The 18,512-nt window shown below is 34.2% G+C and overlaps 1 protein-coding gene across 3 annotated transcripts in view; it reads left to right on the top strand.

Moving 5' to 3' along the window:
• The window catches only part of TMX3 (thioredoxin related transmembrane protein 3), a 30,263-nt gene extending 12,098 nt beyond the window's left edge, over positions 1 to 18,165 (top strand). For 2 of the 3 annotated variants that reach the window (XM_065831647.2, XM_071804277.1), the window contains exons 7-16: positions 368 to 467; positions 726 to 803; positions 2,525 to 2,591; positions 5,197 to 5,295; positions 7,290 to 7,347; positions 8,207 to 8,260; positions 8,592 to 8,648; positions 11,744 to 11,873; positions 14,118 to 14,186; positions 15,262 to 18,165. In XM_065831647.2, coding sequence (XP_065687719.1) covers positions 368 to 467; positions 726 to 803; positions 2,525 to 2,591; positions 5,197 to 5,295; positions 7,290 to 7,347; positions 8,207 to 8,260; positions 8,592 to 8,648; positions 11,744 to 11,873; positions 14,118 to 14,186; positions 15,262 to 15,528 — 979 coding nt within the window. In that variant the 3' untranslated portion in view covers positions 15,529 to 18,165. Of the gene's footprint in view, positions 1 to 367; positions 468 to 725; positions 804 to 2,524; positions 2,592 to 3,066; positions 3,514 to 5,196; positions 5,296 to 7,289; positions 7,348 to 8,206; positions 8,261 to 8,591; positions 8,649 to 11,743; positions 11,874 to 14,117; positions 14,187 to 15,261 lie in introns of those variants that run through there. The other variant, XM_071804278.1, reaches the window with a different exon arrangement.
• Positions 18,166 to 18,512: the final 347 nt, after the last annotated feature.

Genomic DNA, 18,512 nt, shown 5'->3' with positions numbered 1-18,512 from the left:
ACTGGATGAGCTTTAAGGTCCCTTCTAATGCAACACAGTAAATGGCATATGCAGTAAATGGCATATGTCTTTACATCATAGCAGCATTTTGTACTAAGATATTAATTTCAAGTGTTCTATTAGAGGAACATAAGTTTATTTTGGGGGGGGATTTTTAGTGGTTTTGGTTTTATTTGAAACTGAAATAAATTGAAAAATTAAATGAATTTGCATTGGGAAATTTAGGTTTAAAACAAACAACCAAAAAAACCCTATATGGCATTTTCTTGGGGATTTTTATTTGGATGAATTTTGCTGCTTGCTGCTTGTAGGAACTGAGATTTTTCTTTCTTTTTTTTTTTTTTTTTTTTTTTTTCCTTTCTTCCAGACCTCTTATCAGGCCACTTCCTAGCCAGCATATGTTCGAGCATGTTCAAAAGAGGCATCGTGTACTTTTTGTTTATGTTGGTGGTGAATCTCCTTTAAAGGTTTGAAGCTTGATTAAATAGAGTTACTTCTTTCAGCTATTAATGGACTTAGTTTAAAATATCTTCTGTAAAGTCCAAAGACTCAAATGCATGCTTGTAATAAATTCTCACATCTTTTAGTTTATTAAAGTGTTTTTACAATCTTGTGTCATAGCCACATTTTCTAACTACTCTTTGAAGATAAGGTATGTCACAAAACTTTCATTTGAAGCATACTAAAAGTTCAGAAATTGAAAACTATTGTTTTTATTTTTGCAGGAAAAATACATTGAAGTTGCTTCAGAACTAATAGTTTATACATACTTTTTTTCTGCCTCAGAAGATGTGCTGCCTGAGGTAAGCTGTTTTAGTTCCGACTATGTCCTCAGAAACTGTATAGTTCTCATATATACCATTTTGCTGCTTTGATGGCACAGAGATGGCTTCTTACAATGTATTTGGCTTTGATAATTTTTCAAACTGATTATACTCAAACATATAATTTTTGAATCTGGTGAAAGAGTACAAATTAAGTTTGAACCTGTCATTGCTTTGTATTGGCCAAATTACTTGTTCAGTCATGTTAATAAAATTAAACAGAAGATATGCAGAACTCAATGTGGACCTGCTCAAGAAGGTAGATACTTAGATTTTTAGCCAATGAAGACCTTTTGTTGCTCCTGACAGCCGTTTCACCAGCCACTTTTGTATTTAGTTTGGGGGTCTGTGGCATGGAGTACCACTGGTACCCAAATAATCAGAGAAATGAAAGGGTAAGTTATTTTCACCTTGTGCAACGCAGCTGATGAAAACATTAGTCTGCTCAGGGATCAACTGATCCAGTCTCCTGTCTGCAGAATTCTCATGTGTCTCTTTGGAGAATTCTGTAACAAGGAAATAATTTACAGTTAGTCACAACAGTGGAAAAAATTGCTACTACTGTTGTTAGTCTAACCATTGTGCCTTATGTGTTGAAACAAAATCAAGAGGCTTTTTAGTTTCTTGTTATCTCCAAGTGGGAACTGTGTAAACTCCAAGCCTGATGATGCATAACTTTGAAATTAGTTTGGGATTAGCAAACTGAGAACTAGCACCATTTATTTTTTTTTTAGTCACTCACATTTTCCAATATTTTAGCTCTTTATAAATAGTATATTGTTAGATTTCCAGTAGCCTGGTATCGAAAACTATCTCAATTCGAATTGCTATTTGCATGTCAGCCCTATCTAACTAAAAAAAGTACTGTTCACTCGTGCAATGGGAAGAATGTAAAAGGCTGGAACTCTGAGATTCTGTGGTCACAGTGGTCTAAGCACTGAGCTGTTTTCCCCACCAAATATAGTTTCTCACAAATGTGTTGTAAACTGAAGTAATTATGGCATGCAATAACCTGTGGAGAGAAGCAAAAATGTTATTAAATCACTAGTTGCTAGTTGTAATGAGCTTTTGCATGACAGTATTCACTGTTGAGCTTTGTTTTGTCACCTTAGGCGTTGTTGTTCCAAGCTTCAGCCATCTTTTGCTAGCAGTAAGCTGTACGTAGGCTGATTGACCCCTTAAAGATGCCAAACTATGTTTTGGGCAAATAAGTGAATAAAATATCATCTAGAATTACCTTTCTCTTACTCATTCATATGAGCTGTTACATTATAAACCTACTGCTGCTACATTATAAACCCATTGCCTTTACATTTATTTCTAAGAAGGATAATGCAGAATGATTACAGAAGGCTTGTCATTTGGAAAAGCACTTGTGATGCTGTTCTGGTGTTTCTCAAACATATTGGTAAATTAGACAATTGAGCCAACATCATGAGCCCCCATGAACTAAGCTCGTGATACAGTCCTTGGTTCATTTACGCTCTGAGAGCTACATCTCAAAAATGTTTGTTATGTTACTTTTTCACATGCAGAATTTGATAAACCTGTTTTAGTAAGAGTAGATAGGAAACATTTAAATGTACTTTGAGATTTTCCCCATGGACTAGGTTTCCACACTTTAAGATTTTTTTGTTTGTTTGTTAATTTTAAAATCTTTCAGTCTTCCATGGATTAATTGAAAACCACCTCTCTTTCAGTATGTGACATTACCTGAATTGCCTGCTGTTGTGGTCTTCAAAGATGGAACTTACTTTGTTTATGATGGTAAGTAAAAGTGCACTGTACCTTAGGGCAAGATATTTGATGTGCATATGGAGAAAGTGAAACAGTTGGAATTTTTTTGAAGGTTATGTTGGGTTGGTGGGAAATTCTCCCAGTTTTATGATAAATAACAGCTCCTTCGTGAAGAAGAGAAAAACTAACTAGTTCTTATGGAACAAAATTCATTTGAGAAGAAATTAGTTTTAGCAAATACTGAAATAGAAGTGATGACATTTGCTCTCTGCTACTAATAAGATGTAGCTTCTAATATGATTGCTGTCATTATTGCACTTAGAAAAGTTATTACCTCACTCACTGTCCAAAATATATGCAAAATAGAAGAAAACTCTTACTGAAGCAAAATCACACATAAGATGAATTTACAGTTCCAAACAGTTAACCAGATTTTCTCTAAGTGCTCTTTTTGACAGTCATATCTCTCTCTGTCTTAAGCTTATTGTGATTTTTTTTTTTTCAGATGAGTACTCTGCTCAGAGATTACTTGTAAGAGTCCATTTTGAGCTTTTTGTGCCTTGGCAATACAGTCTGTATATTTTTCTTAGTACTGTAAGCTTTCCTTCAAAAATTGTAAAGGAAGTAGAAACTGATTTTGCCTTTATTCCAAATATTAAAGTTTGGAGGGCTTTTACTGATAGCTTTGTGTTACTTGGATATTGGTAGTGGGAAAGGATCAGACAGCATTAACCTCTCCCCATATAACTGACAGTTTACTGTGCATACATAAAATGGTTGACCATTTAGTCTGTTTTTTGACTTCTTGCCTGTGTCCCTCATAAAGAAAAGGTTAAGAAGACGTGGAGTGTTGTCACAGGAGGAGTTGATAAGCAGTTCTAGGCTGGATAAACTACTTTGACTGGCTTGTTCAGTGTATAGACCTGAGACTGGTAGTGTTTCATAACACTGCTGACAGCAGTACACCTACCATTTATATTAAAAAAATGTATATCTATATCTATCTATATATATATGTATGTATATATATATATATATACATACATATATATATATATAGATATCTGTATGTATGGATATCCATATATAAGTGCAGCATTATACTGCACCATAAAACCAATGCTTTCTAGTCTGTAAGATGCATGCACACACATGCACTTAAATTGCATCTCGTGGGTTGGCTTGGAGGTACATTGCTGCTTTACAAATACATCTACTCTTGATTTAGATTGTTTTAAATGCAAGTTTTTACTTTAACTTGAAAGTGCATCACTCAGATTATGCTGCTGTTTTAATTTCTGAGGATCAGTAGTACCACAGCAAAATACTCCAGATGGGCTGTCAAGGATATTCATTGTGATTTCATAAAATGGCTGTGCTGGTCTTCCTCTTAAGTCTGTTGCCTTACCAATTGTCTTACAGAGCAAAAGTCACTCTACAACCCTTTTGATTTGCGTTTGATTTTTTTTTCCGTAATGGGCCTGGAGAATGAAAGCTTGTCAAAGAGAAACACTTCTGAATTGCTTTTTGCTGTGTGACCTGCTTGCTTTTTCCACACCTTTCAAAACAAACACAAAACTAGCAATAATGTAGACTTCTAAATTACTTTGCAAAAATTTTACTCTTTTATAATTTACTAGCAACATTTTAAATCAGGTTATGAAGATGCAGTATGAGTGACTGGGTAAGGTTATATGTGCAACTGTATGATTAGGCAGAAATTTGAAGAGCTCGCTATAAGAAAAAGGTTGAACAAAATCCATTTCAATACTCTGGCCTTTTCTGGCATTTTCTTTTTTCTTCCACATAGTAGGGAAATGAGATGCAGATCTATAGTAGGCTTTATGCTTGGAACTGCTTGCTACAGTCTCATGACAGTTGTTAACCTGAAGCTATTGATAATTCACTTTATACAATAGGATTTAACACAAATCTATTTAATGTTCATTTATATATGTGTATATATATATGTATCATATATATGCTTGTATATGTTATTGTTTTTCACTTGTGTTTAAGATATAGTATTGCTGGTATGTGTTAGAATTTGATTCTTTACAGGTTAAAATATCTAGCATCTGAACCTGTCTTTCAGTATGACTGATTTTGAATCATGTAAATATTTGTTCATTTTCATTCACAATGCTGTTAATGCATCTACTTTTTCTTGATTTCTTTCTATTTCATTTAAGGACTCTCACAAATACTGCTTGCTTTATTTTTGTATCTCTTGACTTTGTTTTAAACTTGAATATCCTCCCCCAGTCCCCCCCCTAGAACAGGGACTGAAACTGTTCCTTTCTGCACTGGGTCACAGTTATCTTCTAGAATAGTATTATTAATCCTTGATTTAGGAACAAATAATAATCAGTTCAACTTTTCATACTTTGCTATGATACACTTACTTTTTGTTAAACATCTGAAAATAGCTTTAGAAGATTTAAAACTGAAGAGAAGTGTCCAGAAATCTGTGAGATCTTGTCAAACAACAATAAAAGGAAAACAGGGAAAAAATAGTATTTGTCTGTGTAGTACTGAAATAAATAAATCTGATTACCTACCTTACCAAATGAAAAAAAGGGTATATTTTAATGCATGATGCGTGCTTAACTTCCAGCATTTTTTTTTTTCCTAGAGTATGAAGATGGTGATTTGTCATCCTGGATAAATAGAGAAAGATTTCAAGGTTATCTTAATGTAGATGGCTTCACGCTGTATGAACTTGGAGATACAGGTGAGATGCTGCTGCCACTGAACTCTGACATCTTTTGTACTTAACACTAAGAAAAAAGTAAAAAGCACTAAGAATGTGTTTTTTAAAACTCAAAAATGAATTAATCTCAGAGTTAGTGTTGATAGTGCCAATCTTTTTTTGATGGAAATGAGACCTGTTCTATTGATTAGAGGCTTCATCCAAAGCCTGCACTGGTCCTTTCCTCACAGCGTGAAAATTAGGATGTCTAATCCTGTATTAGTCACAAAAAATTAGTAGGACTTTTATTTTAAGAGCAGCTAAAGTTTTGCATAAATTACACATTCGCTCTTGGAACACTTACAAGGAATTTTATGACTGGATTTAGAAGTATCAAATCTGGATGTGTTTAGATATATCTTACATCTGATGGATTCAGATATCTTTAAAGGTGATAAAGTAGGTAAGGAAAGGAGGAGAGCATGCACCAAAGTGCACCTGTCCTTTTCTCTACTAAAATTTTTTGCAAACCAAATGAAAACTTTGCAGCCAGGTGACTTCTGGAATAGACAAATGACTTGTACTGCTCTTAAGATATATGTACTCTGAAGTAACAGAAGAAATTCTCTTAAGTGTTGATTTTTCTGGGCCAGGATACCTTATAATCTACATTCCATTTAAAAAACAAAAAGTTTATATTCAAAGCAACATTGAGTTCTTTCAAGTTTTAAAGATTATGAAGCATCTAGTTTCTTACATGTTTGTGAAACTAATATTGTTACAGCTACATTTTAAAAGGTAATTTCAGAAGTGCTGTGACAAATTGTTTGAATGTAGCATATTTCTTTGTTACATGTTTGTCTTAACAATTCCTCAAGTTACCAAGAAGCCATCATTTATTTTATGCTTTATGTATAAATGAAAAGTACCCAAATTTATCTCCATCTTCTTTTTGATCTGAAAAGTAGTTGTCTCATAGTGTATTCACTAACTAGTGTCTTGGAGTGTGGAAAGAAATGGGAAAAGTGAGGAACTGAGGTATGGGAGAAGCTATTACTGTTTCACAAGAAAGGCTGGGAATGAGTACTTGCTCTCAAAACTCCTCAGTATACTTGAAGAAGAGTGAGTTTGTTTTTTTGAGGGGAATGTTTTCTGCAGCATGATGATAGGTAGGAATTGAGCAATAGATTGGCCTGGTGAGGGTGGTTTTTGAGTGAATCACAGCGTGTAGAGAGACTTAACAAACTGTTCTTCTGTGCTCTAGAGGCTTTAGTTAATCCTGCTGATGACTATACTCTTAATAGCTCTGGTTCCCTGTCAGAAACTACTTGATCTGAAGAACCTTTGGCCAGCTTTTTAAACATATTTTGATCTTGTTCACCCTAGGAGGCTGTGTGTTTTGTTTTGTTTTTTTCTTTTAATCAGAAATCACAAAAGTGAATCCAGAAAAGATCAGTATATTCTGGTGTTTGGTCTTTAAGCTTCTCTGACAGAAATCTATGAACTAAGATTTGTTTGTTTGTTTTTTTTTCTTTTTTTTGATATAATGAATTCTGGGCTCTGCCAGTAAATTTTCCATGTTTTTGGTTTGTTTTGTTTTTTTCCTGTAAGGACAATGCTCAACATTTTCAATAGTATGAAAAAATTCAGCACTGAATCCATACTACAGTGATTCAATCAGTTAGAATCAGCTTGTAATTGCAATTATATAGTAGTTTTTTCACAGCCTCTTATTTAGGTATATGCAACTATGCAGCTTAAGAAGGGAATTAATTTTTATCGCTGTTTTTTCCCTTTTCAACTTCTTTCTTTTTATAGAATGCTAGTGCTGTGACATCAAGCCACATCTTAATTTATTTACAGTAGCTTTAAGAAAACCACAGTTTAATCAACTAGAAGAGGCTGTTTGGCATTGAAGTTGCTTTATACCTCGAACTAATTCCTGTCCCTGATCTTCTAGGTTGCAGTATTTTCCATCTAAGAATGAGTGAGTGTTTAATTTGAAATGGTTTCAAGTATTTTATTCCTTATTTTAGGAAAACTTGTGGCTATTGCAGTCATTGATGATAAAAACTCTTCAGTGGAACATACCAGGTACAAAATTTAGTATTGGTGACACTATGGGAGAAATGTGCTGGTATGATGTAGGGAACTTTGGAAGTTTCTTAAATATTCAGAAATGCTAGGTTACACTGATGGCTTTAACTTGCATATGTTCTCTAATTTATGACTTCAGTCTACAGAGTTTACTTAAATTTTGGCTCTGTTGAAGCACATGTGGGTTTGATGAGATGATGGGAGTTCCTGTATCACTCTTCTGCCTCTTGCAATGAGATGACAGGAGCCAACAGTGATCACACAGCTTTTTAAAGCTGTTGTGTCACCTTTTAGATGAGAGTACTTGAGTTCAGATGACTTTGAGATGAACTTAGTAAGTTTAAACAAATGACTGTTCTTCAGGTCAGTTACATTAAAAATGAATTTCCTAATGCTTATATATTAGTTGTCTGTGGAACATGTACTAAGAAGAGATGTTTTCAGTTGGGTTGGGGTTTACTGAAGAGACTGAGAGGAACAAGACCTTCCCCTTATCTTTCTGATTGCATGCATAATAAGACTACACAGTACTTGAACAGTATTTTATTATACTATTTTCCCAGACCTCTTTGGGTTTTCTTCAAAGGCACAGTGCTGCATATTCAGAAGGCAACAGGTGGAGTGAAGCAGCCTGACTGTCTATGTTTCTCTCATGTTGAGCCGATGTGGTAGATAGCCTTTCAACCCTCAGAAACCAAGCAAGATGAACAAGGTGGTTTTTGTTAATGGAATAGGGAATCCTTGTTGCTGATGCAGTATTATTTGCTGCTTACTGGGGGAGATCTCTATATTTATTGTTTTGTATTTCAACAGAATATATCCTGGATTATCAATGTAACTTTTTTTTCCCTTGCAGACTAAAATCTATTATTCAGGAAGTTGCTAGAGATTATCGGGATCACTTTCACAGGTAGACACACGTGATACAACAGTATCTTAAATGAACTTCTGCATTAACCTTTCTAGGACAGCAGTCTTTTTTTTTCCTACGTGAAAAATGTTGTGGTGTCTGCTTCTGCATTCATATACTGATAGGACCAATCCATTAACTGAGTGTGTTTTACGAGGCTGACTGTCCTGTAGAACATCGATTTTTTTTTTTTTTTTTTTTTTTTTTTTTTTTTTTATTATTATATTGCTCAGTGTCAGTTATAGAAAATGTATTTACAGAAGAACTTTTCCTGAAACCCATTATTCTGTTTTCTTTTACGTCATTCTGCTTTTCACTGCTTCTCTTAAAGGGATTTCCAGTTTGGCCATATGGATGGAAATGATTACATTAATAGTTTACTAATGGAGTAAGTAAATTCTTACATTAATATTCTTTCTTTTATTGTATTTGTTGCTAAGTTTATTTAATTGAAACCAGCATTCTGAAGAATTCTTGCTTTTCATGGATTAAAAAAAAAAATTGCTCTTCTCAGAATTCAGCATGTAACACAGTATCAGTTGCTTGTTAAATTACACTGCATAATTTGATGTCAGAAAGCTTGGCTTGCTGATAATGCTAACTGACAAAACTTATCTTTTAGGTCTACTTGGTTAAACTAATAACCCTGTTAGAACTGTAGGGTTTTTTTCCTTCATTTAATTTACAGGGCACTAGACAAAAGTTATGTCAATTTGTAACAGGAAATTTAAGTGATATTTATGCATTATGTATGTTTTTTATATCTGGAAAGGCACATTTCATTCTTGATGCACTTTTAAGACAGCTGGATAGAAATATGCTTCTGCAGAGAAGAAATATAAAATGCATCAAAGATGCTGTCTGCACTTGATATGTACATAGTATATTTTGTAATGTGTAAGTGGATGCTTGACGTTTGCCCTTATGTTTCTTATCTAAAAATGCATAATTAGAGAGTTAAGTTTCTTGTTATTTACAGTTGACTACTTGTTCTCTGGCCTCTTGAGTGAAAAAAAAAAAAAAAGGAAAAACAGGGTCAATATCCCAGTTTTGTAAGTTTTCCAAGCTCCTTTTGTGGGGATCAAAGCATGAACAAAGCACATGTTTGTACCCCTCAAGTTTCTAGGAGGTTCCTGGGGATTCAGGAGGAACAAGGTCTGTATTTCTGTGAAATGTCTGTAGATTAACACCTGAACACAATTAATTTAAGAAAAGCTGTCTCTCAGTTCAAGTTAAGTGATGTGATTGATCTGGTCTTTGTAGTTCCCAAAAGTAAGACCTTTCTCACTTTATTAGTTGCTTCTGTGCAGGCTCTTATGTCTGACTGACTGCTGAGCTGTTTCAACCTGTTTGTCTGGCAAAAAAGTGTTTGCTTTTTTGGCCAGGCGAGTAGGGGAGTTATTTTGCTGATGCAGCAAAACCCTTTAATGTCTTCCCATGTATTCTGCTGAGTAACAGAACTGATGTGCAACAAAACAGGATAAGGAGATGAGGTCCCTGGGAGGAAGAAGGCAGAAAGAGCTGCCACTTAGAGCAGTATTGATCTAGTAGCAAGATCTGTTCAACTGGATTTTTTAACTAAATCTGCAAAATGCCTGATTTTCTAATTTGTAGTATATGAGAAGTTGCTGTTTAAGTACTTACAGGCTTTTGTTTTCTGAACGGAGTGTATACATATCCAGCATAAGTGGGAAGCAGCGAAAGAATGTAGCAAAATGTGTTCAGTGTTTTAAGTAGCTTCCCTTCATGTGGCTACTGGATAATTTAAAACCTTATTGCAAGTGCTTCACTTTTCCTCTAGATGGCAGCAAGTGGAAATAGAAAAAGCCTCCTGAATAGTGAGAACACTGTAGCAGAACACTTTTCTGCTGTGCCAGACGCACATAGGAACAAATTCTGTTTCTTCACGAAGGACAAAATATTTTATGATTTGTGGGGGCAGAAGTAGTAGTCCTTGATAGAGTTACACTTATGAACTTGGCTTTAACTCCATTAGTAGACATTATAATTTATATGTCTCTTCAGCATTGGATGAATGTGCTTTTGCTAGATTAAAAATACTGTTGTTAAAACCATGCACAAAAGAAGAAAACAGCCTTATGTATTTTACTGAATGAAAACATACATCTTTGTGTAAGCTAAGGCAAATAGCATCATTGAAATGTCGACTGTAGATGTATATTGAGTATTACTTCTGCAGCTCTTGGAAGAAAGATATTAAACATGTTTTTATGAATCTCTGTATAGTGTATGAAGTTTGTATGTGGAGTTAATTGTTCAACTGTGCTACAGCCAACTCTAAGAACCTCAGTTACCAGACTGTTAAATGACATAGAAGCACCTTTTTTTTTTTTTTTTTGGAGGGGAGGGGGGGAATTGGGAGGCATATCTTTTCTATATTCAAGTAATAAAACTTGTTCTGTTTTGGCTGGGATGAGATATTTTGGCAGAGATTGATAACTTGTTACCAGGCTCTTGCAAGAACACGTGCCTTGGTTTGGTTGCCTCCTACTTATATTTCTTATGTTTTCTTAGTAAATAGAGATTAAAAATGTAAAAATGGGAAAAAATGTATTTAGAGAATCTTATGTTACAGGTTGTCACTGTTGACAAAGTTTTGTTGTTTGTTTGTAAAGTTTCTTTGAAAGGATGAAATTTTTTTATCTCTGTAGTTGGCCTTACATTTTCTGCAGTGTTACTGTACTTTCAACTTGATTACTGGGAATGTGAGATTTCTCACCTTACTTATTTAATTTTTGAACAATGTACTTGTGCAGTATTAAATTTTCCTAAACATGATCTAATTTTGAATTTATGGCTTCTTTAACATTAGATTATACTAATTTCTCTCCAGAGATAATTTCTAATCTTTTTATTCCCCCTATTCTTTCTTTCTGATTCTGTGATATTAAACAATGCTTATGCAGGTGAAGGTCACCTGCTGCGTAAGAATTGTTTAAAACCTCTGTAGATCATCTGCCATCTCTGAAAGAGATGTATAAAAGCTTTGGTTGGTATGGCTTATTCTTTTGACTCAACAAGTAGGGGTTGATTGATAGAGCTACTCAGTTGGACAATGGCTGTGTGGATTTGAATTTTTTGAGTTATACTTCAGCCATTTTGCACTGAAACACTTAATGTGTTGTGCTAATAGTGTGTTTCAAGAACACAGCCGCTATCTGTGATCTCTTACTAATTGGCAAGTCGTAAGGTACCTGATTTGCAGTCACAATGGGTATGTAGAATTCAATAAGCCTCAATAGTGTCCCTGACACAGATTTGAAGGAAAAAATATTAATGAGAAACATGTTTGTATTATTCAGGTGGTTGTCTTTCCCCTTCCCTCTTGCCTTTAAGGAACTGCTATAAGGAACATACAGGAAGACTAATTATACCCTTTCAAATGATATGGTAATTATTTGAATTGTACTATTTTATTCAGATGTTCTTTAAATGTATAAACAATCTGTTTTATTTTTCCAGTGATGTGACAATCCCTACTATTGTGGTTCTGAATACCTCCAATCAGCAGTATTTTCTACCAGATAGACACATTGAGAACACAGAAGACATGGTTCAGTTTATTAACAATATCTTGGATGGTACAGCCGAAGTAAGTCTTCATTGTGACTTGGAATATGTTGGTTGGTGTAAGTAAGGAAAAAATTTGGTTACTCTGATATGCCATGTGTTTTTTGCTTCCTGTCCTGCCTGTCTTTCTTTTTTGGGTACTGTCAGTGAATATGTGATTCTGAATTCTTGAGGCATGCTGTGGCTGACTGTTCTGACTGTAGAACCTCTTGTAGAAAGCAAGCTTTTTTTTTCTTTTTTTTTTTTTTTGTGTTTATAGCATGATGTTAGCTGACTTCTCTCGATATTCCTTTTACTGGTAAATTTAGAGCTTTTTATTCATCTCCTGGTGTGCTTTAAATGGATTAATTTAAAGTTTTCTTTTTAGTGCATAATTCAATTCTACCTTTTCTTTTGGTCAGTAAACTAATAAATCCAATAGCTTGATGAATGATAGATACACATTCAAAAATCAGTGGTATACTTGCTTTGCATACTAGAGAGAAACAAGCTCACATCTCTGTGCTCTAAAACTAAAAATGAGCTGTCTTTTGTGAAAACAACAAAATTAATAAATCCCTCTGGAACTGATGACTTGGACTTTTTTTTTAATGTTGGCAAAACAAACTCAGGTTTGCTTATTCCCTCAGTGTACTGTAAGTTGGCTAGAAGGCTGTGTTGTGTGGATGAGGAAAGGGATCATGGTTCAGAGGTTTCATTTGTGTTTATGGAGCAAGAAGGCTTTTCCCACAAGGAGGGTTATTGCTAAGAAATGATTTGGCTGCCTCCTGGGAGAAACCTGTGTTGGTTTAAGCCCTGTTTCACTGTACTTCGCTTACTGTGTTAGCTGAATCCCACTTCATGTTATGCTGACAGTTTTGGGTCATTGGGTGGTAATGGCTAGTAATGCTGTAGGTTTTTTCAGTCATATGGAGTACTTCAGTTTATTTAATCTGACAAATTGATGTAGCAACATGATATAGGTGGATTTGTTTGCTGTTCTTGACTTTACTGGCCATGCTTCCAGTTGCAAGGTGAGGGACATTCCTAGAACTTAATTGGTAGTTATTTGTTTTTAATTTCTCGCCTTTTAAATGCTTTATTAGTTACACTGAATTCTGTTATCAAGAACTATTTTACTCTGTTTAAATATATCCTTTGGGTTGAAACAGCAATTGAAAATGGTTTCTGTGTGTTTTTTAACTTTGAGGACATTGTTTTGGGATGCCTTGTGTTTTTTGCCATAGTGTCACTTAGATTTTTTTTTTTTTTTTTTTTTTTTACTTTTTGTTTGCGCTATTTCAGCAAAAATTATTAAACGTCTGTCTAAACTCACATCTCTACATAAGAATGCTAATATAAGACAAACAATATGAGATGTGACTTCATAAGCTAAATGGTGTCTATAGACATAAAATGGCTATGTTCAGGCCCAAGAAATTGTGCAGCTGTTGGGGGATGACAATCTTTAAAGTATGCTGGTAAACAACTAATAGGATGCAGACTTTCTGAACCACAGTGGCATTTCTGACAAGTATAACATTCCCACCCTCTCCCTTGGGAAGTGTTGGATTATTCACCTTGACTTTATTGTTACTTTCTGTAAGGCCCTATAGGTAGCCTTGGGTGATTCTGTTTCATCTTTATGGAGTTTTTTGTAATTTGAAGGGGTTATGATCAGTGTCAAGTGCTGATAAGTTGACTTCCAAAGTGTAGGTTTTCTTCCCATTTGTTTCTCTGGCAACTGAAGACAGGTGAAAACTGGTCCTATTCAATAGACAAATTGCCTTTGGATTAATGTGGTCATTTTGAAGACTGCTAAATTAGGTGGCAGTGTAGGTTTAGTATGTCATTGCTTGACACAAGTTTTCTTTATTACACCTTTGTACCTTCTTGTTACTTAGTTCTCACTGCTTCTGTCATAGTCCAGAAATATATATCTGTCAGATGCAGGAAAGTTTAAAAGATCTCTGCAACTTTATAATTGTTAGATGAAGACAGTTGCTAATTTCTATTAGTGTTCCTCTGTGGTAAGAGAGTGGAGTACAGTCCACTGCTAAAGTTTGCACCAATTGTTTAAAACAACTGTGAGAGTTTTCATGAGTCTATTGAAATGTTTGTCCATGCTGGAGAAGTTGGAGTGTCTGGGCCTTGTAAGATGCAAGAATAATTACTTTTCATTTCCTTCTAAAGGGACTTAAGATTTCAAGGTCTGAAGAATGAACTTTTGGAATCATAACTGAACAGTGTCATGTCAGTTTTGACATGGTTCCATTTGAAATTTCAGGCGCAGGGTGGTGATGGACTTCTGCAACGAATCAAGAGAATAATCTATGATGCCAAGTCTACTGTAGTGGTAAGTTTTATTTTCACTAAATTAGATGGTACTCTTGTCAATCAAGATGCAAAACTTTTCAGAGGGTTTAGAAATATTTTTATATAGGTTTGTTTATATTATATGTCTAGTGTATATATTATAGGTGTATATACATTAGGCTTAAGCCAAATGAATTTCTTGATTAAAGTTTTTAATAGTGCTTTTCGGTGTGCAAATATTCAACATACATTAGTTTCTTCATTTTTCACTCCTTTTCTGTATTAGTCTGGCATGTATTTTAAGGAACAGAACAGGGAGAATTCAAAATCTTTTCCTTGACCCTTTTGACATCCTTTCACTGAGATTGATAGCACTTGCACATTCTGAGAAATGTTGTGGTTTAGTCTAATTAGTTGAGGCATAAGGGGATTAAACACTACACTTGGTGTAGTTTTTAAAGCAAATACATTTATCATCTTATAGGTTAATTATGCTTAATAGAGTTTCATTGGGAAGATGTACACAAATCCATTTCTTACCCTACACAAGCAAAAAACCTGTGCTGTGTATTTAAATTGAAACTCGCGTGTTTCTGTATGAGTGGCTTCCAGACTTCAGTGAATGTGCAATTTTTAGCCATCAGTTTCTGAAACCAAAAGTCCTTCCTCTTCTGCCATTAAACTAGTCCGCAGTAGGAAACTAACTAATAACATAATGTTTCTGCAGATCCCTCAATCTCAGTCCTATTTCTGAGATTGAGACACAATTAAGTGATGAAAGTGTTTGCTTCAAAGTGTTAACACTATTAGAACAATTGTTTCTCAAGCGTCAATTAACAGAATGTACAGTCGACATGTCAACATTAGCCATCCCAATGCAATGTTGTAATATTTGATGTTCTAAGACTTCTTAAATTAACTTCTAGTAGGAGTGGTTAAAATGAGGACTCTTTCTCCTTTCTGGGCAAAACAAAACAGTACAAAGAAACAAAAAAAATGAACAAAACACACCACTTTGGATGTCTCTGAATAAATAAACGGAGTAATAAGAGAAGTAATGCAGTAATTTGTATATTCACTGGAAGTATTTTTACCTCAAATTTGTGTTTCAACAGTCTGTATTCAAGAGTTCACCGCTGCTGGGATGCTTTCTCTTTGGCTTGCCCTTGGGGGTCATCAGCATTATGTGCTATGGAATCTGCACAGCGGATACAGATGGAGGGATAGATGAACATGAGGCAGATAAAAAGGAAAATGGTGATCGGGAGCTCACGGACGAAGGTAGTGAGGAAGAACAGGAGGACGAAAAGAATGGAAAATATACAGAACTTTCAGATGGAGAGCTTAAACAGAAAGACATAATGGAAAAGAAAAAAGACTAACTTGTTTAGCAAAATTATTCTCTAGAATTTCCAAATAGACTTATATTTATTGAAGATAGTCATTTATTGATGATCTTCATGAAAGAGGACCATTTTGTCTGCATTATGGTAGTTTTGACTTGCATGTATTCAAATTTTCTCAGAAATTGACAGGAAAAAAAAAATGGATGTTCTCTAGGTTGTCTTTAATAGATTAACAAAGACCAATTTAAGCTGAAGGAATTTGCAGGTACAATTCTACACCATTTTTTTGAAGAGTTTTGAATTTCCAGAACAGTGAGATAATGTTACTTGACCTTATTGTATGTGCTCCTAATATAGTCCAGCTAAACACTCATTCATATAAAATTAAGGCTGAGAACTCAGAATGACTGAGATCTGTAATGTCTTGCAGAGCCTGGTAGCTAAAGACAATTTAGAGGTTTCTGGGAAGTCATGTGTTCTACCTGTTGCACATTATTTTGGAAAAAAGAACCCCGAACTTTTCTATTTTCTTAAGTTAAAAGTGAACTTTAGGAATTAGAGAACTGTTGTACCATGTAATCATATAATTATTGGCAGTCAAGAACGTTTACTTGGTATAAAATGTGGGAGTTATATACTAAAATAAGTCTTTATTAGCACTTTGGCAGCTAAAAAAATGCTGGAAAGCTATATTAGAAAACTTTTAGAACATGATTGCCTGTTTAATATTTTTTTTGTATGAATGCTTACACAAACTTATAGTGCAAATGATCTTTAAGTTTTCTGAATCCACACTTCAATGTAAACAGCCTCTGACTGTTTTGCTTAACCCTCTAATGATAAACTTTTTGAATGGTGTAAATTTGATTTACAGTGTTTAATTCAGATTGTTATATATCTTTAAAGTAGTTGATGTTGATAGTTTTGTTTGAGACTGTTACATACACTCATTAACTCCTTTCTTCAGAGTAATATTAACATTTGTAGAGATTGGTCAGGATAATGCATTTTGGTTACCTATTTAATCATAAAAGTCAGTTTTAATACAACCCTGAGACTGTGAAAAGGACTAATTTGTGTCTAGGGTTAAAATCTTCAAGGGTAAGCTATAAAACAGCCTTTGACATTGTTGTCATGGAGAGTAACATAGAAACAAAACATTATTATTCCTCTTAGTATTCATGCTGGGGTTTTGTGGTGTGGTTTTTCTTTATTTTTTTTTTAAAGGCTATATTACTGTATAATATGGATTATAATGTCCTCCTTATAAGAGAGATTGATCACTTAAGAAGTTACTATGCTATAGCACTAAATTAAGGAATTTAAATTAAAAAAACATGGTTTAGCTTAAATAGTCACATTCCATGTTTGAGTAAACCTGATGATGATATAAATCATAACCAGGGAAAATGAATTGCATCCTTTTTCCTTGTAGGAAAGACACTTGTTTCTTCTGTTTAAGTAGCTTGATAACAGGTGGCTTCATGTTGCAGCACAGAGTACAGTGAATAAATGCCTGACTTCAGAGATTGTTGTTATCAAATCATATAAATGATGTCTATGGAGATTAGGAAATTTTTCCAGGAAAGTTTCCATGTCTGATTTTGAGTCCAACCTTTTTCCTTTCAGGAGGACAGAAAAAAAAAAAAAAAAAAAAATTCATAGAATGCTGAGTAGCAGGTGTTTAATACTTTTTTTTTTCTCTTTATTTTCTTTTTCCTTCTTTGAATTGCCTTTTTTTCATTTTTTCTAATTATACTCAGTTGTAAATAGTGACTTGAGTTTTCTTGCTTTTTATCTTATTTTTTTCTTTTTTTTTTTTTTTTGGCAGAATCTTTGGAGTATAGTTTTAGCATATATTTGAAGAGTGAGATGCTTAACAATGTGCTTAGAAAACAATTTTAACGTGGTGTAGAGCTCTTAAGTTGTATTTTAAAAAATCACTTAATGACGAGCCTGTAAATTTCTTTGGACAGAGTCAAAACGTAGGACTATTAAGGCAGTAATGTTTTCTTGATTTGTTTCTTAAGATTTAAAATACAAATCTGTTACATATTTAGTATTAGCTCAGGCTGGAAACCTGAAACTTTTGACTTAATAGAATAACTGAAGTGGTCAGTGGAACTCTTTCAAGTATGAGCCTTCATTTTTTTTCTTTTTTTGTTTATAATCAGTAGCCAAGTAAGTTAGTGAGAAATCTGAGATATGGACCTTAATATGATCAATACTGTATAAAAAACTAAGTCGAACTAGGATCCATTAAAACTGACATTTCACTGCTCGAGTTAGGAGGAGAGCATGTGTCTCAGTCACTTCAGAACTGTGATATCAAGCAGATGTGTACTGAACTGTTGAAGATTAAACTTGAAATGTACTGCTATTTTCACCAAATCCTTCTCCCAGCTGTATTCAACAGGACACAGGGAGAAGAAAAGCGTATAAGTCATATACTGGGTGTCAGAAGTGATGTGAAATTAAGGGGTTTGCTGTGGTCATGCAAATAAATCTAGAATGCTGTCTGAAGGGGGATCTGGCATTTTATTATTTTCTTCAGTCTCTAAAGGTTTCTTAAAGCAACTTCACTGTAATAACTTTGAATTCACAAAATAACGCTGCTTTTTTAAGTCAAGTGTAAGCCTTTTGTTTTTCTGTAATAAAATTATTTAAAAGAGATTGTTTCCTTTCCTTACTTTACACTGCTAAGCTTAGATAGTACACATTTTGTGGGAGGCCGTGTCTCCTGGGACAATAATTGCAAGAGTACTTTTGGCCCTGAGTAACGCAGGACTGGTAGCTTTTAAAATGACAAATAAGTTAACCCTGTCTGATAACTTTTCTTTGATATTTTGAAATATTATCTAGACGTAGGAGTTAATATTTACATGTCTCTTATTTAGTGAACATTCTAGAAGTATAAAACAAATGCATTTCTGAAAAAGAAAATGTAAAATACCAGTTCATTCTATTAGCACACCCTCAGATTCTTACAAGAGTTTCAGTAGCAGAGGGAAGCCTAAGGG

The sequence above is a fragment of the Patagioenas fasciata genome, chromosome 2 (assembly GCF_037038585.1).
Source record: "Patagioenas fasciata isolate bPatFas1 chromosome 2, bPatFas1.hap1, whole genome shotgun sequence".
Taxonomy (NCBI): Eukaryota; Metazoa; Chordata; class Aves; order Columbiformes; family Columbidae; genus Patagioenas; species Patagioenas fasciata.
Note: the sequence above shows the minus strand (reverse complement) of the source record. Positions and strands in the feature narration are given on the sequence as shown.